At 47.8% G+C, this 22629-nt stretch overlaps 1 protein-coding gene across 1 annotated transcript in view; it reads right to left on the bottom strand.

Annotated features, from left to right (window-relative positions):
* The window catches only part of dnah5l (dynein, axonemal, heavy chain 5 like), a 314079-nt gene that overhangs the window by 209259 nt on the left and 82191 nt on the right, over nt 1-22629 (bottom strand). The window contains exon 49 of the mRNA XM_072451290.1: nt 21629-21796. Within this exon, the coding sequence (XP_072307391.1) occupies nt 21629-21796 (168 nt within the window). The remainder of the gene's footprint in view (nt 1-21628; nt 21797-22629) is intronic.

Raw genomic sequence — 22629 nt, 5'->3', positions numbered from 1 at the left:
AGCGGGACTAAAGCAGGACTAAAGCAGGACTAAAGCTGGACTAAAGCGGGACTAAAGCTGGACTAAAGCGGGACTAAAGCAGGACTAAACCAGGACTAAAGCAGGACTAAACCAGGACTAAAGCAGGCCTAAACCAGGACTAAAGCAGGACTAAAGCAGGACTAAAGCTGGACTAAAGCGGGACTAAAGCAGGACTAAAGCAGGACTAAAGCAGGACTAAAGCTGGACTAAAGCAGGACTAAAGCTGGACTAAAGCGGGACTAAAGCAGGACTAAAGCAGGACTAAAGCTGGACTAAAGCGGGACTAAAGCAGGCCTAAAGCAGGTCTAAAGCAGGACTAAAGCAGGACTAAAGCAGGACTAAACCAGGACTAAAGCAGGACTAAACCAGGACTAAACCAGGACTAAAGCAGGACTAAAGCAGGACTAAAGCAGGACTAAAGCAGGACTAAAGCTGGACTAAAGCGGGACTAAAGCAGGCCTAAAGCAGGTCTAAAGCAGGACTAAAGCAGGACTAAAGCAGGACTAAACCAGGACTAAAGCAGGACTAAAGCAGGACTAAACCAGGACTAAAGCAGGACTAAAGCAGGACTAAAGCAGGACTAAAGCAGGACTAAAGCTGGACTAAAGCGGGACTAAAGAAGGACTAAAGCAGGACTAAAGCTGGACTAAAGCGGGACTAAAGCTGGACTAAAGCGGGACTAAAGCAGGACTAAAGCTGGACTAAAGCGGGACTAAAGCAGGACTAAAGCAGGACTAAAGCAGGACTAAACCAGGACTAAAGCAGGCCTAAACCAGGACTAAAGCAGGACTAAAGCAGGACTAAAGCGGGACTAAAGCAGGTCTAAAGCAGGACTAAAGAAGGACTAAAGCAGGACTAAAGCAGGACTAAACCAGGACTAAAGCAGGCCTAAACCAGGACTAAAGCAGGACTAAAGCAGGACTAAAGCGGGACTAAAGCGGGACTAAAGCAGGTCTAAAGCAGGACTAAAGCAGGACTAAAGCCGGACTAAAGCAGGTCTAAAGCAGGTCTGAAGCAGGACTAAAGCAGGACTAAAGCCGGACTAAAGCAGGTCTAAAGCAGGTCTAAACCAGGACTAAAGCAGGACTAAAGCGGGACTAAAGCGGGACTAAAGCGGGACTAAAGCAGGTCTAAAGCAGGACTAAAGCAGGACTAAAGCCGGACTAAAGCAGGTCTAAAGCAGGTCTGAAGCAGGACTAAAGCAGGACTAAAGCAGGACTAAAGCAGGACTAAAGCAGGTCTAAAGCAGGTCTGAAGCAGGACTAAAGCAGGACTAAAGCCGGACTAAAGCAGGACTAAAGCCGGACTAAAGCCGGACTAAACCAGGACTAAAGCAGGACTAAAGCAGGACTAAAGCAGGACTAAAGCAGGACTAAAGCTGGACTAAAGCGGGACTAAAGCAGGCCTAAAGCAGGTCTAAAGCAGGACTAAAGCAGGACTAAAGCAGGACTAAACCAGGACTAAAGCAGGACTAAAGCAGGACTAAACCAGGACTAAAGCAGGACTAAAGCAGGACTAAAGCAGGACTAAAGCAGGACTAAAGCTGGACTAAAGCGGGACTAAAGCAGGACTAAAGCAGGACTAAAGCTGGACTAAAGCGGGACTAAAGCAGGACTAAAGCAGGACTAAAGCTGGACTAAAGCGGGACTAAGCAGGCCTAAAGCAGGACTAAAGCAGGGCTAAAGCAGGACTAAAGCAGGACTAAAGCAGAACTAAAGCAGGACTAAACCAGGACTAAAGCAGGACTAAAGCAGGACTAAAGCAGGACTAAAGCTGGACTAAAGCGGGACTAAAGCAGGACTAAAGCAGGACTAAAGCTGGACTAAAGCGGGACTAAAGCAGGCCGAAAGCAGGTCTAAAGCAGGACTAAAGCAGGACTAAAGCAGGACTAAAGCAGGACTAAAGCAGGACTAAAGCAGGACTAAAGCAGGACTAAAGCTGGACTAAAGCGGGACTAAAGCAGGCCTAAAACAGGTCTAAAGCAGGACTAAAGCAGGACTAAAGCAGGACTAAAGCAGGACTAAACCAGGACTAAAGCAGGACTAAACCAGGACTAAACCAGGACTAAAGCAGCACTAAACCAGGACTAAAGCAGTACTAAAGCAGGACTAAAGCAGGACTAAAGCAGGACTAAAGCTGGACTAAAGCGGGACTAAAGCAGGCCTAAAGCAGGTCTAAAGCAGGACTAAAGCAGGACTAAACCAGGTCTAAAGCAGGACTAAAGCAGGACTAAAGCAAGCCTAAACCAGGACTAAAGCAGGTCTAAAGCAGGACTAAAGCAGGACTAAAGCAGGACTACTAAACCAGGCCTAAAGCAGGACTAAAGCAGGACTAAATCAGGACTAAAGCAGGACTAAACCAGGACTAAAGCAGGCCTAAACCAGGACTAAAGCAGGACTAAAGCAGGACTAAAGCGGGACTAAAGCGGGACTAAAGCAGGTCTAAAGCAGGACTAAAGCAGGACTAAAGCCGGACTAAAGCAGGTCTAAAGCAGGTCTGAAGCAGGACTAAAGCAGGACTAAAGCCGGACTAAAGCAGGACTAAAGCCGGACTAAAGAAGGTCTAAAGCAGGTCTGAAGCAGGACTAAAGCAGGACTAAAGCCGGACTAAAGCAGGACTAAAGCAGGACTAAAGCCGGACTAAAGCCGGACTAAAGCAGGACTAAAGCAGGACTAAAGCAGGACTAAAGCAGGACTAAAGCCGGACTAAAGAAGGTCTAAAGCAGGTCTGAAGCAGGACTAAAGCAGGACTAAAGCCGGACTAAAGCAGGACTAAAGCAGGACTAAAGCCGGACTAAACCAGGACTAAAGCAGGACTAAAGCAGGACTAAAGCAGGACTAAAGCAGGACTAAAGCTGGACTAAAGCGGGACTAAAGCAGGCCTAAAGCAGGTCTAAAGCAGGACTAAAGCAGGACTAAAGCAGGACTAAACCAGGACTAAAGCAGGACTAAAGCAGGACTAAACCAGGACTAAAGCAGGTCTAAAGCAGGACTAAAGCAGGACTAAAGCAGGACTAAAGCAGGACTAAAGCTGGACTAAAGCGGGACTAAAGCAGGACTAAAGCAGGACTAAAGCTGGACTAAAGCGGGACTAAAGCAGGACTAAAGCAGGACTAAAGCTGGACTAAAGCGGGACTAAGCAGGCCTAAAGCAGGTCTAAAGCAGGACTAAAGCAGGAATAAAGCAGGACTAAAGCTGGACTAAAGCGGGACTAAAGCAGGACTAAAGCAGGACTAAAGCTGGACTAAAGCGGGACTAAAGCAGGACTAAAGCTGGACTAAAGCGGGACTAAAGCAGGCCTAAAGCAGGTCTAAAGCAGGACTAAAGCAGGACTAAAGCAGGACTAAAGCAGGACTAAACCAGGACTAAAGCAGGACTAAACCAGGACTAAACCAGGACTAAAGCAGCACTAAACCAGGACTAAAGCAGGACTAAAGCAGGACTAAAGCTGGACTAAAGCGGGACTAAAGCAGGCCTAAAGCAGGTCTAAAGCAGGACTAAAGCAGGACTAAACCAGGTCTAAAGCAGGACTAAAGCAGGACTAAAGCAAGCCTAAACCAGGACTAAAGCAGGTCTAAAGCAGGACTAAAGCAGGACTACTAAACCAGGCCTAAAGCAGGACTAAAGCAGGACTAAATCAGGACTAAAGCAGGACTAAACCAGGACTAAAGCAGGCCTAAACCAGGACTAAAGCAGGACTAAAGCAGGACTAAAGCGGGACTAAAGCGGGACTAAAGCAGGTCTAAAGCAGGACTAAAGCAGGACTAAAGCCGGACTAAAGCAGGTCTGAAGCAGGACTAAAGCGGGACTAAAGCAGGACTAAAGCTGGACTAAAGCGGGACTAAAGCAGGCCGAAAGCAGGTCTAAAGCAGGACTAAAGCAGGACTAAAGCAGGACTAAACCAGGACTAAAGCAGGACTAAAGCAGGACTAAAGCAGGACTAAAGCTGGACTAAAGCGGGACTAAAGCAGGCCTAAAGCAGGTCTAAAGCAGGACTAAAGCAGGACTAAAGCAGGACTAAAGCAGGACTAAACCAGGACTAAAGCAGGACTAAACCAGGACTAAACCAGGACTAAAGCAGCACTAAACCAGGACTAAAGCAGGACTAAAGCAGGACTAAAGCAGGACTAAAGCTGGACTAAAGCGGAACTAAAGCAGGCCTAAAGCAGGTCTAAAGCAGGACTAAAGCAGGACTAAACCAGGTCTAAAGCAGGACTAAAGCAGGACTAAAGCAAGCCTAAACCAGGACTAAAGCAGGTCTAAAGCAGGACTAAAGCAGGACTACTAAACCAGGCCTAAAGCAGGACTAAAGCAGGACTAAATCAGGACTAAAGCAGGACTAAACCAGGACTAAAGCAGGCCTAAACCAGGACTAAAGCAGGACTAAAGCAGGACTAAAGCGGGACTAAAGCGGGACTAAAGCAGGTCTAAAGTAGGACTAAAGCAGGACTAAAGCCGGACTAAAGCAGGTCTAAAGCAGGTCTGAAGCAGGACTAAAGCAGGACTAAAGCCGGACTAAAGCAGGACTAAAGCAGGTCTGAAGCAGGTCTAAACCAGGACTAAAGCAGGACTAAAGCAGGACTAAAGCCGGACTAAAGAAGGTCTAAAGCAGGTCTGAAGCAGGACTAAAGCAGGACTAAAGCCGGACTAAAGCAGGACTAAAGCAGGACTAAAGCCGGACTAAAGCCGGACTAAAGCAGGACTAAAGCAGGTCTGAAGCAGGCCTAAACCAGGACTAAAGCAGGACTAAAGCAGGTCTAAAGCAGGTCTAAACCAGGACTAAAGCAGGACTAAAGCAGGACTAAAGCAGGACTAAAGCCGGACTAAAGCAGGTCTAAAGCAGGTCTGAAGCAGGACTAAAGCAGGACTAAAGCCGGACTAAAGCAGGTCTGAAGCAGGTCTAAACCAGGACTAAAGCAGGACTAAAGCAGGACTAAAGCCGGACTAAAGAAGGTCTAAAGCAGGTCTGAAGCAGGACTAAAGCAGGACTAAAGCCGGACTAAAGCAGGACTAAAGCAGGACTAAAGCCGGACTAAACCAGGACTAAAGCAGGACTAAAGCAGGACTAAAGCAGGACTAAAGCAGGACTAAAGCTGGACTAAAGCGGGACTAAAGCAGGCCTAAAGCAGGTCTAAAGCAGGACTAAAGCAGGACTAAAGCAGGACTAAACCAGGACTAAAGCAGGACTAAAGCAGGACTAAACCAGGACTAAAGCAGGTCTAAAGCAGGACTAAAGCAGGACTAAAGCAGGACTAAAGCTGGACTAAAGCGGGACTAAAGCAGGACTAAAGCAGGACTAAAGCTGGACTAAAGCGGGACTAAAGCAGGCCTAAAGCAGGTCTAAAGCAGGACTAAAGCAGGACTAAACCAGGTCTAAAGCAGGACTAAAGCAGGACTAAAGCAGGACTAAAGCAGGACTAAACCAGGACTAAAGCAGGACTAAAGCAGGACTAAAGCAGGACTAAAGCAAGCCTAAACCAGGACTAAAGCAGGTCTAAAGCAGGACTAAAGCAGGACTACTAAACCAGGCCTAAAGCAGGACTAAAGCAGGACTAAATCAGGACTAAAGCAGGACTAAACCAGGACTAAAGCAGGCCTAAACCAGGACTAAAGCAGGACTAAAGCAGGACTAAAGCGGGACTAAAGCGGGACTAAAGCAGGTCTAAAGTAGGACTAAAGCAGGACTAAAGCCGGACTAAAGCAGGTCTAAAGCAGGTCTGAAGCAGGACTAAAGCAGGACTAAAGCCGGACTAAAGCAGGACTAAAGCAGGTCTGAAGCAGGTCTAAACCAGGACTAAAGCAGGACTAAAGCAGGACTAAAGCCGGACTAAAGAAGGTCTAAAGCAGGTCTGAAGCAGGACTAAAGCAGGACTAAAGCCGGACTAAAGCAGGACTAAAGCAGGACTAAAGCCGGACTAAAGCCGGACTAAAGCAGGACTAAAGCAGGTCTGAAGCAGGCCTAAACCAGGACTAAAGCAGGACTAAAGCAGGTCTAAAGCAGGTCTAAACCAGGACTAAAGCAGGACTAAAGCAGGACTAAAGCAGGACTAAAGCCGGACTAAAGCAGGTCTAAAGCAGGTCTGAAGCAGGACTAAAGCAGGACTAAAGCCGGACTAAAGCAGGTCTGAAGCAGGTCTAAACCAGGACTAAAGCAGGACTAAAGCAGGACTAAAGCCGGACTAAAGAAGGTCTAAAGCAGGTCTGAAGCAGGACTAAAGCAGGACTAAAGCCGGACTAAAGCAGGACTAAAGCAGGACTAAAGCCGGACTAAACCAGGACTAAAGCAGGACTAAAGCAGGACTAAAGCAGGACTAAAGCAGGACTAAAGCTGGACTAAAGCGGGACTAAAGCAGGCCTAAAGCAGGTCTAAAGCAGGACTAAAGCAGGACTAAAGCAGGACTAAACCAGGACTAAAGCAGGACTAAAGCAGGACTAAACCAGGACTAAAGCAGGTCTAAAGCAGGACTAAAGCAGGACTAAAGCAGGACTAAAGCTGGACTAAAGCGGGACTAAAGCAGGACTAAAGCAGGACTAAAGCTGGACTAAAGCGGGACTAAAGCAGGCCTAAAGCAGGTCTAAAGCAGGACTAAAGCAGGACTAAACCAGGTCTAAAGCAGGACTAAAGCAGGACTAAAGCAGGACTAAAGCAGGACTAAACCAGGACTAAAGCAGGACTAAAGCAAGCCTAAACCAGGACTAAAGCAGGTCTAAAGCAGGACTAAAGCAGGACTACTAAACCAGGCCTAAAGCAGGACTAAAGCAGGACTAAATCAGGACTAAAGCAGGACTAAACCAGGACTAAAGCAGGCCTAAACCAGGACTAAAGCAGGACTAAAGCAGGACTAAAGCGGGACTAAAGCGGGACTAAAGCAGGTCTAAAGCAGGACTAAAGCAGGACTAAAGCCGGACTAAAGCAGGTCTAAAGCAGGTCTGAAGCAGGACTAAAGCAGGACTAAAGCCGGACTAAAGCAGGACTAAAGCAGGTCTGAAGCAGGTCTAAACCAGGACTAAAGCAGGACTAAAGCAGGACTAAAGCCGGACTAAAGAAGGTCTAAAGCAGGTCTGAAGCAGGACTAAAGCAGGACTAAAGCCGGACTAAAGCAGGACTAAAGCAGGACTAAAGCCGGACTAAAGCCGGACTAAAGCAGGACTAAAGCAGGTCTGAAGCAGGCCTAAACCAGGACTAAAGCAGGACTAAAGCAGGTCTAAAGCAGGTCTAAACCAGGACTAAAGCAGGACTAAAGCAGGACTAAAGCGGGACTAAAGCGGGACTAAAGCAGGTCTAAAGCAGGACTAAAGCAGGACTAAAGCCGGACTAAAGCAGGTCTAAAGCAGGTCTGAAGCAGGACTAAAGCAGGACTAAAGCCGGACTAAAGCAGGTCTGAAGCAGGTCTAAACCAGGACTAAAGCAGGACTAAAGCAGGACTAAAGCCGGACTAAAGAAGGTCTAAAGCAGGTCTGAAGCAGGACTAAAGCAGGACTAAAGCCGGACTAAAGCAGGACTAAAGCAGGACTAAAGCAGGACTAAAGCAGGACTAAAGCAGGACTAAAGCTGGACTAAAGCGGGACTAAAGCAGGACTAAAGCCGGACTAAAGCAGGACTAAAGCAGGACTAAAGCAGGACTAAAGCAGGTCTAAAGCAGGACTAAAGCAGGACTAAAGCAGGACTAAACCAGGACTAAAGCAGGACTAAAGCCGGACTAAAGCAGGACTAAAGCAGGACTAAAGCAGGACTAAAGCAGGTCTAAAGCAGGACTAAAGCAGGACTAAAGCAGGACTAAACCAGGACTAAAGCAGGACTAAAGCAGGACTAAACCAGGACTAAAGCAGGTCTAAAGCAGGACTAAAGCAGGACTAAAGCAGGACTAAAGCAGGACTAAACCAGGACTAAAGCAGGACTAAAGCAGGACTAAAGCAGGACTAAAGCTGGACTAAAGCGGGACTAAAGCAGGACTAAAGCAGGACTAAAGCTGGACTAAAGCGGGACTAAAGCAGGCCGAAAGCAGGTCTAAAGCAGGACTAAAGCAGGACTAAAGCAGGACTAAAGCAGGACTAAACCAGGACTAAAGCAGGACTAAAGCAGGACTAAAGCAGGACTAAAGCTGGACTAAAGCGGGACTAAAGCAGGCCTAAAGCGGGTCTAAAGCGGGACTAAAGCAGGACTAAAGCAGGACTAAAGCAGGACTAAACCAGGACTAAAGCAGGACTAAACCAGGACTAAAGCAGGACTAAAGCAGCACTAAACCAGGACTAAAGCAGGACTAAAGCAGGACTAAAGCAGGACTAAAGCTGGACTAAAGCGGGACTAAAGCAGGCCTAAAGCAGGTCTAAAGCAGGACTAAAGCAGGACTAAACCAGGTCTAAAGCAGGACTAAAGCAGGACTAAAGCAAGCCTAAACCAGGACTAAAGCAGGTCTAAAGCAGGACTAAAGCAGGACTAAAGCAGGACTAAACCAGGACTAAAGCAGGACTAAACCAGGACTAAAGCAGGACTAAAGCAGGACTAAAGCAGGACTAAAGCAGGACTAAAGCAGGACTAAAGCAGGACTAAAGCTGGACTAAAGCGGGACTAAAGCAGGCCTAAAGCAGGTCTAAAGCAGGACTAAAGCAGGACTAAACCAGGTCTAAAGCAGGACTAAAGCAGGACTAAAGCAAGCCTAAACCAGGACTAAAGCAGGCCTAAAGCAGGACTAAAGCAGGACTAAATCAGGACTAAAGCAGGACTAAACCAGGACTAAAGCAGGCCTAAACCAGGACTAAAGCAGGACTAAAGCAGGACTAAAGCGGGACTAAAGCGGGACTAAAGCAAGCCTAAACCAGGACTAAAGCAGGTCTAAAGCAGGACTAAAGCAGGACTACTAAACCAGGCCTAAAGCAGGACTAAAGCAGGACTAAATCAGGACTAAAGCAGGACTAAACCAGGACTAAAGCAGGCCTAAACCAGGACTAAAGCAGGACTAAAGCAGGACTAAAGCGGGACTAAAGCGGGACTAAAGCAGGTCTAAAGCAGGACTAAAGCAGGACTAAAGCCGGACTAAAGCAGGTCTAAAGCAGGTCTGAAGCAGGACTAAAGCAGGACTAAAGCCGGACTAAAGCAGGACTAAAGCAGGTCTGAAGCAGGTCTAAACCAGGACTAAAGCAGGACTAAAGCAGGACTAAAGCCGGACTAAAGAAGGTCTAAAGCAGGTCTGAAGCAGGACTAAAGCAGGACTAAAGCCGGACTAAAGCAGGACTAAAGCAGGACTAAAGCCGGACTAAAGCCGGACTAAAGCAGGACTAAAGCAGGTCTGAAGCAGGCCTAAACCAGGACTAAAGCAGGACTAAAGCAGGTCTAAAGCAGGTCTAAACCAGGACTAAAGCAGGACTAAAGCAGGACTAAAGCGGGACTAAAGCGGGACTAAAGCAGGTCTAAAGCAGGACTAAAGCAGGACTAAAGCCGGACTAAAGCAGGTCTAAAGCAGGTCTGAAGCAGGACTAAAGCAGGACTAAAGCCGGACTAAAGCAGGTCTGAAGCAGGTCTAAACCAGGACTAAAGCAGGACTAAAGCAGGACTAAAGCCGGACTAAAGAAGGTCTAAAGCAGGTCTGAAGCAGGACTAAAGCAGGACTAAAGCCGGACTAAAGCAGGACTAAAGCAGGACTAAAGCAGGACTAAAGCAGGACTAAAGCAGGACTAAAGCTGGACTAAAGCGGGACTAAAGCAGGCCTAAAGCAGGTCTAAAGCAGGACTAAAGCAGGACTAAAGCAGGACTAAACCAGGACTAAAGCAGGACTAAAGCAGGACTAAACCAGGACTAAAGCAGGTCTAAAGCAGGACTAAAGCAGGACTAAAGCAGGACTAAAGCAGGACTAAACCAGGACTAAAGCAGGACTAAAGCAGGACTAAAGCAGGACTAAAGCTGGACTAAAGCGGGACTAAAGCAGGACTAAAGCAGGACTAAAGCTGGACTAAAGCGGGACTAAAGCAGGCCGAAAGCAGGTCTAAAGCAGGACTAAAGCAGGACTAAAGCAGGACTAAAGCAGGACTAAACCAGGACTAAAGCAGGACTAAAGCAGGACTAAAGCAGGACTAAAGCTGGACTAAAGCGGGACTAAAGCAGGCCTAAAGCAGGTCTAAAGCGGGACTAAAGCAGGACTAAAGCAGGACTAAAGCAGGACTAAACCAGGACTAAAGCAGGACTAAACCAGGACTAAAGCAGGACTAAAGCAGCACTAAACCAGGACTAAAGCAGGACTAAAGCAGGACTAAAGCAGGACTAAAGCTGGACTAAAGCGGGACTAAAGCAGGCCTAAAGCAGGTCTAAAGCAGGACTAAAGCAGGACTAAACCAGGTCTAAAGCAGGACTAAAGCAGGACTAAAGCAAGCCTAAACCAGGACTAAAGCAGGTCTAAAGCAGGACTAAAGCAGGACTACTAAACCAGGCCTAAAGCAGGACTAAAGCAGGACTAAATCAGGACTAAAGCAGGACTAAACCAGGACTAAAGCAGGCCTAAACCAGGACTAAAGCAGGACTAAAGCAGGACTAAAGCGGGACTAAAGCGGGACTAAAGCAGGTCTAAAGCAGGACTAAAGCAGGACTAAAGCCGGACTAAAGCAGGTCTAAAGCAGGTCTGAAGCAGGACTAAAGCAGGACTAAAGCCGGACTAAAGCAGGACTAAAGCAGTTCTGAAGCAGGTCTAAACCAGGACTAAAGCCGGACTAAAGCAGGACTAAAGCCGGACTAAAGAAGGTCTAAAGCAGTTCTGAAGCAGGACTAAAGCAGGACTAAAGCCGGACTAAAGCAGGACTAAAGCAGGACTAAAGCCGGACTAAAGCCGGACTAAAGCAGGTCTAAAGCAGGTCTGAAGCAGGACTAAAGCAGGACTAAAGCCGGACTAAAGCAGGACTAAAGCAGGACTAAAGCAGGTCTAAAGCAGGACTAAAGCAGGACTAAAGCCGGACTAAAGCAGGACTAAAGCAGGACTAAAGCAGGAATAAAGCAGGACTAAAGCCGGACTAAAGCAGGACTAAAGCAAGCCTAAACCAGGACTAAAGCTGGTCTAAAGCAGGACTAAAGCAGGACTACTAAACCAGGCCTAAAGCAGGACTAAACCAGGACTAAAGCAGGCCTAAACCAGGACTAAAGCAGGACTAAAGCCGGACTAAAGCAGGACTAAAGCAAGCCTAAACCAGGACTAAAGCTGGTCTAAAGCAGGACTAAAGCAGGACTACTAAACCAGGCCTAAAGCAGGACTAAACCAGGACTAAAGCAGGCCTAAACCAGGACTAAAGCAGGACTAAAGCAGGACTAAACCAGGACTAAACCTGGACTAAAGCAGGACTAAAGCAGGACTAAACCAGGACTAAAGCAGGACTAAACCAGGACTAAAGCAAGACTAAAGCAGGACTAAACCAGGACTAAAGCAGGACTAAAGCAAGCCTAAACCAGGACTAAAGCAGGTCTAAAGCAGGACTAAAGCAGGACTACTAAACCAGGCCTAAAGCAGGACTAAAGCAGGACTAAATCAGGACTAAAGCAGGACTAAACCAGGACTAAAGCAGGCCTAAACCAGGACTAAAGCAGGACTAAAGCAGGACTAAAGCGGGACTAAAGCGGGACTAAAGCAGGTCTAAAGCAGGACTAAAGCAGGACTAAAGCCGGACTAAAGCAGGTCTAAAGCAGGTCTGAAGCAGGACTAAAGCAGGACTAAAGCCGGACTAAAGCAGGACTAAAGCAGGTCTGAAGCAGGTCTAAACCAGGACTAAAGCAGGACTAAAGCAGGACTAAAGCCGGACTAAAGAAGGTCTAAAGCAGGTCTGAAGCAGGACTAAAGCAGGACTAAAGCCGGACTAAAGCAGGACTAAAGCAGGACTAAAGCCGGACTAAAGCCGGACTAAAGCAGGACTAAAGCAGGTCTGAAGCAGGCCTAAACCAGGACTAAAGCAGGACTAAAGCAGGTCTAAAGCAGGTCTAAACCAGGACTAAAGCAGGACTAAAGCAGGACTAAAGCGGGACTAAAGCGGGACTAAAGCAGGTCTAAAGCAGGACTAAAGCAGGACTAAAGCCGGACTAAAGCAGGTCTAAAGCAGGTCTGAAGCAGGACTAAAGCAGGACTAAAGCCGGACTAAAGCAGGTCTGAAGCAGGTCTAAACCAGGACTAAAGCAGGACTAAAGCAGGACTAAAGCCGGACTAAAGAAGGTCTAAAGCAGGTCTGAAGCAGGACTAAAGCAGGACTAAAGCCGGACTAAAGCAGGACTAAAGCAGGACTAAAGCAGGACTAAAGCAGGACTAAAGCAGGACTAAAGCTGGACTAAAGCGGGACTAAAGCAGGCCTAAAGCAGGTCTAAAGCAGGACTAAAGCAGGACTAAAGCAGGACTAAACCAGGACTAAAGCAGGACTAAAGCAGGACTAAACCAGGACTAAAGCAGGTCTAAAGCAGGACTAAAGCAGGACTAAAGCAGGACTAAAGCAGGACTAAACCAGGACTAAAGCAGGACTAAAGCAGGACTAAAGCAGGACTAAAGCTGGACTAAAGCGGGACTAAAGCAGGACTAAAGCAGGACTAAAGCTGGACTAAAGCGGGACTAAAGCAGGCCGAAAGCAGGTCTAAAGCAGGACTAAAGCAGGACTAAAGCAGGACTAAAGCAGGACTAAACCAGGACTAAAGCAGGACTAAAGCAGGACTAAAGCAGGACTAAAGCTGGACTAAAGCGGGACTAAAGCAGGCCTAAAGCAGGTCTAAAGCGGGACTAAAGCAGGACTAAAGCAGGACTAAAGCAGGACTAAACCAGGACTAAAGCAGGACTAAACCAGGACTAAAGCAGGACTAAAGCAGCACTAAACCAGGACTAAAGCAGGACTAAAGCAGGACTAAAGCAGGACTAAAGCTGGACTAAAGCGGGACTAAAGCAGGCCTAAAGCAGGTCTAAAGCAGGACTAAACCAGGTCTAAAGCAGGACTAAAGCAGGACTAAAGCAAGCCTAAACCAGGACTAAAGCAGGTCTAAAGCAGGACTAAAGCAGGACTACTAAACCAGGCCTAAAGCAGGACTAAAGCAGGACTAAATCAGGACTAAAGCAGGTCTAAAGCAGGACTAAAGCAGGACTAAACCAGGTCTAAAGCAGGACTAAAGCAGGACTAAAGCAAGCCTAAACCAGGACTAAAGCAGGTCTAAAGCAGGACTAAAGCAGGACTACTAAACCAGGCCTAAAGCAGGACTAAAGCAGGACTAAATCAGGACTAAAGCAGGACTAAACCAGGACTAAAGCAGGCCTAAACCAGGACTAAAGCAGGACTAAAGCAGGACTAAAGCGGGACTAAAGCGGGACTAAAGCAAGCCTAAACCAGGACTAAAGCAGGTCTAAAGCAGGACTAAAGCAGGACTACTAAACCAGGCCTAAAGCAGGACTAAAGCAGGACTAAATCAGGACTAAAGCAGGACTAAACCAGGACTAAAGCAGGCCTAAACCAGGACTAAAGCAGGACTAAAGCAGGACTAAAGCGGGACTAAAGCGGGACTAAAGCAGGTCTAAAGCAGGACTAAAGCAGGACTAAAGCCGGACTAAAGCAGGTCTAAAGCAGGTCTGAAGCAGGACTAAAGCAGGACTAAAGCCGGACTAAAGCAGGACTAAAGCAGGTCTGAAGCAGGTCTAAACCAGGACTAAAGCAGGACTAAAGCAGGACTAAAGCCGGACTAAAGAAGGTCTAAAGCAGGTCTGAAGCAGGACTAAAGCAGGACTAAAGCCGGACTAAAGCAGGACTAAAGCAGGACTAAAGCCGGACTAAAGCCGGACTAAAGCAGGACTAAAGCAGGTCTGAAGCAGGCCTAAACCAGGACTAAAGCAGGACTAAAGCAGGTCTAAAGCAGGTCTAAACCAGGACTAAAGCAGGACTAAAGCAGGAATAAAGCGGGACTAAAGCGGGACTAAAGCAGGTCTAAAGCAGGACTAAAGCAGGACTAAAGCCGGACTAAAGCAGGTCTAAAGCAGGTCTGAAGCAGGACTAAAGCAGGACTAAAGCCGGACTAAAGCAGGTCTGAAGCAGGTCTAAACCAGGACTAAAGCAGGACTAAAGCAGGACTAAAGCCGGACTAAAGAAGGTCTAAAGCAGGTCTGAAGCAGGACTAAAGCAGGACTAAAGCCGGACTAAAGCAGGACTAAAGCAGGACTAAAGCAGGACTAAAGCAGGACTAAAGCAGGACTAAAGCTGGACTAAAGCGGGACTAAAGCAGGCCTAAAGCAGGTCTAAAGCAGGACTAAAGCAGGACTAAAGCAGGACTAAACCAGGACTAAAGCAGGACTAAAGCAGGACTAAACCAGGACTAAAGCAGGTCTAAAGCAGGACTAAAGCAGGACTAAAGCAGGACTAAAGCAGGACTAAACCAGGACTAAAGCAGGACTAAAGCAGGACTAAAGCAGGACTAAAGCTGGACTAAAGCGGGACTAAAGCAGGACTAAAGCAGGACTAAAGCTGGACTAAAGCGGGACTAAAGCAGGCCGAAAGCAGGTCTAAAGCAGGACTAAAGCAGGACTAAAGCAGGACTAAAGCAGGACTAAACCAGGACTAAAGCAGGACTAAAGCAGGACTAAAGCAGGACTAAAGCTGGACTAAAGCGGGACTAAAGCAGGCCTAAAGCAGGTCTAAAGCGGGACTAAAGCAGGACTAAAGCAGGACTAAAGCAGGACTAAACCAGGACTAAAGCAGGACTAAACCAGGACTAAAGCAGGACTAAAGCAGCACTAAACCAGGACTAAAGCAGGACTAAAGCAGGACTAAAGCAGGACTAAAGCTGGACTAAAGCGGGACTAAAGCAGGCCTAAAGCAGGTCTAAAGCAGGACTAAAGCAGGACTAAACCAGGTCTAAAGCAGGACTAAAGCAGGACTAAAGCAAGCCTAAACCAGGACTAAAGCAGGTCTAAAGCAGGACTAAAGCAGGACTACTAAACCAGGCCTAAAGCAGGACTAAAGCAGGACTAAATCAGGACTAAAGCAGGACTAAACCAGGACTAAAGCAGGCCTAAACCAGGACTAAAGCAGGACTAAAGCAGGACTAAAGCGGGACTAAAGCGGGACTAAAGCAGGTCTAAAGCAGGACTAAAGCAGGACTAAAGCCGGACTAAAGCAGGTCTAAAGCAGGTCTGAAGCAGGACTAAAGCAGGACTAAAGCCGGACTAAAGCAGGACTAAAGCAGTTCTGAAGCAGGTCTAAACCAGGACTAAAGCCGGACTAAAGAAGGTCTAAAGCAGTTCTGAAGCAGGACTAAAGCAGGACTAAAGCCGGACTAAAGCAGGACTAAAGCAGGACTAAAGCCGGACTAAAGCCGGACTAAAGCAGGTCTAAAGCAGGTCTGAAGCAGGACTAAAGCAGGACTAAAGCCGGACTAAAGCAGGACTAAAGCAGGACTAAAGCAGGTCTAAAGCAGGACTAAAGCAGGACTAAAGCCGGACTAAAGCAGGACTAAAGCAGGACTAAAGCAGGAATAAAGCAGGACTAAAGCCGGACTAAAGCAGGACTAAAGCAAGCCTAAACCAGGACTAAAGCTGGTCTAAAGCAGGACTAAAGCAGGACTACTAAACCAGGCCTAAAGCAGGACTAAACCAGGACTAAAGCAGGCCTAAACCAGGACTAAAGCAGGACTAAAGCCGGACTAAAGCAGGACTAAAGCAAGCCTAAACCAGGACTAAAGCTGGTCTAAAGCAGGACTAAAGCAGGACTACTAAACCAGGCCTAAAGCAGGACTAAACCAGGACTAAAGCAGGCCTAAACCAGGACTAAAGCAGGACTAAAGCAGGACTAAACCAGGACTAAACCTGGACTAAAGCAGGACTAAAGCAGGACTAAACCAGGACTAAAGCAGGACTAAACCAGGACTAAAGCAAGACTAAAGCAGGACTAAAGCAGGACTAAAGCAGGACTAAAGCAGGACTAAAGCAGGACTAAAGCAGGACTAAAGCAAGACTAAAGCAGGACTAAACCAGGACTAAAGCAGGCCTGAACCAGGACTAAAGCAGGACTAAACCAGGACTAAAGCAGGACTAAAGCAGGACTAAATCAGGACTAAAGCAGGACTAAAGCAAGCCTAAACCAGGACTAAAGCTGGTCTAAAGCAGGACTAAAGCAGAACTAAAGCAGGACTAAAGCAGGACTAAAGCAAGCCTAAACCAGGACTAAAGCTGGTCTAAAGCAGGACTAAAGCAGAACTAAAGCAGGACTAAAGCAGGACTAAACCAGGACTAAAGCAGGCCTAAACCAGGACTAAAGCAGGACTAAAGCAGGACTAAAGCAGGACTAAAGCGGGACTAAAGCGGGACTAAAGCAGGTCTAAAGCAGGTCTAAAGCGGGACTAAAGCAGGTCTAAAGCAGGTCTGAAGCAGGTCTGAAGCAGGACTAAAGCAGGACTAAAGCCGGACTAAAGCAGGACTAAACCAGGACTAAAGCAGGAATAAAGCCGGACTAAAGCAGGACTAAAGCAGGTCTGAAGCAGGACTAAAGCAGGACTAAAGCAGGCCTAAAGCAGGCCTAAACCAGGACTAAAGCAGGACTAAAGCAGGACTAAACCAGGCCTAAAGCAGGCCTAAAGCAGGACTAAAGCAGGACTAAAGCAGGACTAAAGCAGGACTAAAGCAGGCCTAAACCAGGACTGAAGCATGACTAAAGCAGGACTAAACCAGGACTAAAGCAGGACTAAAGTAGGACTAAACCAGGACTAAACCAGGACTAAAGCAGGTCTAAAGCAGGACTAAAGCAGGACTAAAGCAGGACTAAACCAGGACTAAAGCAGGACTAAAGCAGGACTAAAGCAGGACTTAAGCAGGACTAAACCAGGACTAAAGCAGGACTAAAGCAGGACTAAACCAGGACTAAAGCAGGACTAAACCAGGACTAAACCAGGACTAAAGCAGGACTAAAGCAGGACTAAACCAGGACTAAAGCAGGACTAAACCAGGACTAAACCAGGACTAAACCAGGACTAAACCAGGACTAAACCAGGACTAAAGCAGGACTAAAGCAGGACTAAACCAGGACTAAAGCAGGACTAAAGCAGGACTAAAGCAGGACTTAAGCAGGACTAAACCAGGACTAAAGCAGGACTAAAGCAGGACTAAACCAGGACTAAAGCAGGACTAAACCAGGACTAAACCAGGACTAAAGCAGGACTAAAGCAGGACTAAACCAGGACTAAAGCAGGACTAAACCAGGACTAAAGCAGGACTAAACCAGGACTAAACCAGGACTAAACCAGGACTAAAGCAGGACTAAACCAGGACTAAACCAGGACTAAAGCAGGACTAAAGCAGGACTAAACCAGGACTAAACCAGGACTAAACCAGGACTAAAGCAGGACTAAACCAGGCCTAAACCAGGATTAAAGCAGGACTAAAGCAGGACTAAAGCAGGACTAAACCAGGCCTAAACCAGGACTAAAGCAGGACTAAACCAGGACTAAAGCAGGACTAAACCAGGACTAAAGCAGGACTAAAGCAGGACTAAACCAGGACTAAAGCAGGACTAAACCAGGACTAAAGCAGGACTAAAGCAGGACTAAAGCAGGCCTAAACCAGGACTAAAGCAGGACTAAAGCAGGACTAAACCAGGCCTAAAGCAGGACTAAAGCAGGACTAAAGTAGGACTAAAGCAGGCCTAAAGCAGGCCTAAACCAGGACTAAAGCAGGACTAAAGCAGGCCTAAACCAGGCCTAAACCAGGACTAAAGCAGGCCTAAACCAGGACTAAAGCAGGACTAAAGCAAGACTAAACCAGGCCTAAACCATGACTAAAGCAGGACTAAACCAGGACTAAACCAGGACTAAAGCAGGACTAAACCAGGCCTAAACCAGGACTAAAGCAGGACTAAACCAGGACTAAAGCAGGACTAAAGCAGGACTAAACCAGGACTAAACCAGGACTAAAGCAGGACTAAACCAGGACTAAAGCAGGACTAAACCAGGACTAAAGCAGGACTAAAGCAGGACTAAAGCAGGACTAAAGCAGGACTAAACCAGGACTAAACCAGGACTAAACCAGGACTAAAGCAGGACTAAACCAGGACTAAACCAGGACTAAAGCAGGACTAAACCAGGACTAAAGCAGGACTAAAGCAGGACTAAACCAGGACTAAAGCAGGACTAAACCAATACTAAAGCAGGACTAAAGCAGGACTAAACCAGGACTAAAGCAGGACTAAACCAGGACTAAAGCAGGACTAAAGCAGGACTAAACCAGGACTAAACCAGGACTAAAGCAGGACTAAAGCAGGACTAAACCAGGACTAAAGCAGGACTAAAGCAGGACTAAACCAGGACTAAAGCAGGACTAAACCAGGACTAAACCAGGACTAAAGCAGGACTAAAGCAGGACTAAACCAGGACTAAAGCAGGACTAAACCAGGACTAAACCAGGACTAAACCAATACTAAAGCAGGACTAAAGCAGGACTAAACCAGGACTAAAGCAGGACTAAACCAGGACTAAAGCAGGACTAAAGCAGGACTAAACCAGGACTAAACCAGGACTAAAGCAGGACTAAAGCAGGACTAAACCAGGACTAAAGCAGGAATAAAGCAGGACTAAACCAGGACTAAAGCAGGACTAAACCAGGACTAAACCAGGACTAAAGCTGGACTAAAGCAGGACTAAAGCAGGACTAAACCAGGACTTAAGCAGAACTAAACCAGGACTAAACCAGGACTAAAGCAGGACTAAACCAGGACTAAAGCAGGACTAAACCAGGACTAAAGCAGGACTAAAGCAGGACTAAAGCAGGACTAAACCAGGACTAAAGCGGGTCTAAAGCAGGACTAAAGCAGGACTAAAGCAGGACTAAAGCAGGACTAAACCAGGCCTAAAGCAGGCCTAAAGCAGGACTAAATCAGGACTAAAGCAGGACTAAAGCAGGCCTAAACCAGGACTAAACCAGGACTAAAGCAGGACTAAAGCAGGACTAAACCAGGACTAAACCAGGACTAAAGCAGGACTAAAGCAGGACTAAAGCAGGACTAAACCAGGACTAAACCAGGACTAAAGCATGACTAAACCAGGACTAAAGCAGGACTAAAGCAGGACTAAACCAGGACTAAAGCAGGACTAAAGCAGGACTATAGCAGGACTAAACCAGGACTAAAGCAGGACTAAACCAGGACTAAAGCAGGTCTAAACCAGGACTAAAGCAGGACTAAACCAGGCCTAAACCAGGACTAAAGCAGGACTAAAGCAGGACTAAAGCAGGACTAAACCAGGCCTAAACCAGGACTAAAGCAGGACTAAAGCAGGACTAAAGCAGGACTAAACCAGGACTAAAGCAGGACTAAACCAGGACTAAAGCAGGTCTGAACCAGGACTAAAGCAGGACTAAACCAGGACTAAAGCAGGACTAAAGCAGGACTAAACCAGGCCTAAACCAGGACTAAAGCAGGACTAAAGCAGGACTAAAGCAGGACTAAACCAGGACTAAAGCAGGTCTAAACCAGGACTAAAGCAGGACTAAACCAGGCCTAAACCAGGACTAAAGCAGGACTAAATCAGGACTAAAGCAGGACTAAACCAGGCCTAAACCAGGACTAAAGCAGGACTAAACCATGACTAAACCAGGACTAAACCAGGACTAAAGCAGGACTAAAGCAGGACTAAACCAGGACTAAAGCAGGACTAAACCAGGACTAAACCAGGACTAAAGCAGGACTAAACCAGGACTAAAGCAGGACTAAAGCAGGACTAAACCAGGACTAAAGCAGGACTAAACCAGGCCTAAACCAGGACTAAAGCAGGACTAAACCAGGACTAAAGCAGGACTAAACCAGGACTAAAGCAGGACTAAAGCAGGACTAAACCAGGACTAAACCAGGACTAAAGCAGGACTAAAGCAGGACTAAACCAGGACTAAAGCAGGACTAAAGCAGGACTAAAGCAGGCCTAAAGCAGGCCTAAACCAGGCCTAAAGCAGGCCTAAAGCAGGACTAAAGCAGGACTAAAGCAGGACTAAAGCAGGCCTAAACCAGGACTAAAGCATGACTAAAGCAGGACTAAACCAGGACTAAAGCAGGACTAAAGCAGGACTAAAGTAGGACTAAACCAGGACTAAACCAGGACTAAAGCAGGACTAAACCAGGACTAAACCAGGACTAAAGCAGGACTAAACCAGGACTAAAGCAGGACTAAAGCAGGACTTAAGCAGGACTTAAGCAGGACTAAACCAGGACTAAAGCAGGACTAAAGCAGGACTAAACCAGGACTAAAGCAGGACTAAACCAGGACTAAACCAGGACTAAAGCAGGACTAAAGCAGGACTAAAGCAGGACTAAAGCAGGACTAAACCAGGACTAAACCAGGACTAAACCAGGACTAAACCAGTACTAAACCAGGACTAAAGCAGGACTAAATTAGGACTAAATTAGGACTAAACCAGGACTAAACCAGGACTAAAGCAGGACTAAAGCAGGACTAAACCAGGACTAAAGCAGGACTAAAGCAGGACTAAACCAGGACTAAAGCAGGACTAAACCAGGACTAAAGCAGGACTAAAGCAGGTCTAAAGCAGGACTAAAGCAGGACTACAGCAGGACTAAAGCAGGACTAAAGCAGGACTAAACCAGGACTAAAGCAGGACTAAAGCAGGACTAAACCAGGACTAAAGCAGGACTAAACTAGGACTAAACCAGGACTAAACCAGGACTAAAGCAGGACTAAAGCAGGACTAAACCAGGACTAAAGCAGGACTAAACCAGGACTAAAGCAGGACTAAAGCAGGACTAAACCAGGACTAAAGCAGGACTAAAGCAGGACTAAACCAGGACTAAAGCAGGACTAAAGCAGGACTAAACCAGGACTTAAGCAGGACTAAACCAGGACTAAAGCAGGACTAAAGCAGGACTAAAGCAGGACTAAACCAGGACTAAACCAGGACTAAAGCAGGACTAAACCAGGACTAAAGCAGGACTAAAGCAGGACTAAACCAGGACTAAAGCAGGACTAAAGCAGGACTAAACCAGGACTAAAGCAAGACTAAACCAGGACTAAAGCAGGACTAAAGCAGGACTAAAGCAGGACTAAACCAGGACTAAACCAGGACTAAAGCAGGACTAAAGCAGGACTAAACCAGGACTAAAGCAGGACTAAAGCGGGACTAAAGCAGGACTAAAGCAGGACTAAAGCAGGACTAAACCAGGACTAAACTAGGACTAAACCAGGACTAAACCAGGACTAAAGCAGGACTAAACCAGGACTAAAGCAGGACTAAAGCAGGACTAAAGCAGGACTAAACCAGGACTAAACCAGGACTAAAGCAGGACTAAACCAGGACTAAAGCAGGACTAAACCAGGACTAAAGCAGGACTAAACCAGGACTAAAGCAGGACTAAACCAGGACTAAAGCAGGACTAAAGCAGGACTAAACCAGGACTAAAGCAGGACTAAAGCAGGACTAAAGCAGGACTAAAGCAGGACTAAAGCAGGACTAAAGCAGGACTAAACCAGGACTAAAGCAGGACTAAAGCAGGACTAAAGCAGGACTAAACCAGGACTAAAGCAGGACTAAAGCAGGACTAAAGCAGGACTAAAGCAGGACTAAACCAGGACTAAAGCAGGACTAAACCAGGACTAAACCAGGACTAAACCAGGACTAAACCAGGACTACCTTGAGTGGCAGCACTTCCTTGTTGATGGCGTAGAAGTCGACCATGGCTTGGGTCCAGGAGCAGAGTCCTGCCACGTTACCACAGGTTCTTTTGGCTGAGTCCATGTTGTAGTCCTCCATCTGCAGATAGGGGGCGACGAGCTCCACCATCTCCTCCGTGATCGAGTCCTGGGACAGACACCAAGCAGATTCATCGGAACGGCCCTCAGAGCGGCCCTCAGAGCGGCCCTCAGAGCGGCCCTTGGAACGTTAGAGAGGCCCTCAGAGCGGCTCTCAGAGCATCAGAGCGGCCCTCGGAGCCTCAGAGAGGCCCTCGGGGCGGCCCTCAGAGCGTCAGAGCGGCATTTGGAACGTCAGAGAGGCCCTCAGAGCGGCTCTCAGAGTGTCAGAGAGGCCCTCAGAGCGGCTCTCAGAGTGTCAGAGAGGCCCTCAGAGCGGCTCTCAGAGCGTCAGAGCGGCCCTCAGAGCGTCAGAGCGGCCCTCAGAGCGGCTCTCAGAGTGTCAGAGAGGCCCTCAGAGCGTCAGAGCGGCCCTCAGAGCGTCAGAGAGGTCCTCAGAGCGTCAGAGAGGTCCTCAGAGCGTCAGAGAGGCCCTCGGAGTGGCCCTCAGAGCGGCCCTCGGAGCGGCTCTCAGAGCGTCAGAGCGGCCCTCAGAGCGGCCCTCAGAGCCTCAGAGAGGCCCTCGGAGCGGCCCTCAGAGCGGCCCTCGGAGCGGCCCTCAAAGCGTCAGAGCGGCCCTTGGAACGTCAGAGAGGCCCTCAGAGCGGCTCTCAGAGCGGCCCTCAGAGCGGCCCTCGGAGCGGCCCTCGGAGCGGCCCTCGGAGCGGCCCTCGGAGCGGCCCTCGGAGCGGCCCTCAGAGGCTCAGAGCGGCTCTCAGAGCGGCCCTCAGAGCGGCCCTCAGAGCGGCCCTCAGAGGCTCAGAGCGGCTCTCAGAGCGGCTCTCGGAGCGGCCCTCGGAGCGGCCCTCGGAGCGGCCCTCGGAGCGGCCCTCGGAGCGGCCC

This window comes from Eucyclogobius newberryi, unplaced genomic scaffold (genome assembly GCF_026437365.1).
Source record: "Eucyclogobius newberryi isolate DKJ021-1_F unplaced genomic scaffold, fEucNew1.0.hap1 SCAF_18, whole genome shotgun sequence".
Lineage (NCBI taxonomy): Eukaryota > Metazoa > Chordata > Actinopteri > Gobiiformes > Gobiidae > Eucyclogobius > Eucyclogobius newberryi.
Note: the sequence above shows the minus strand (reverse complement) of the source record. Positions and strands in the feature narration are given on the sequence as shown.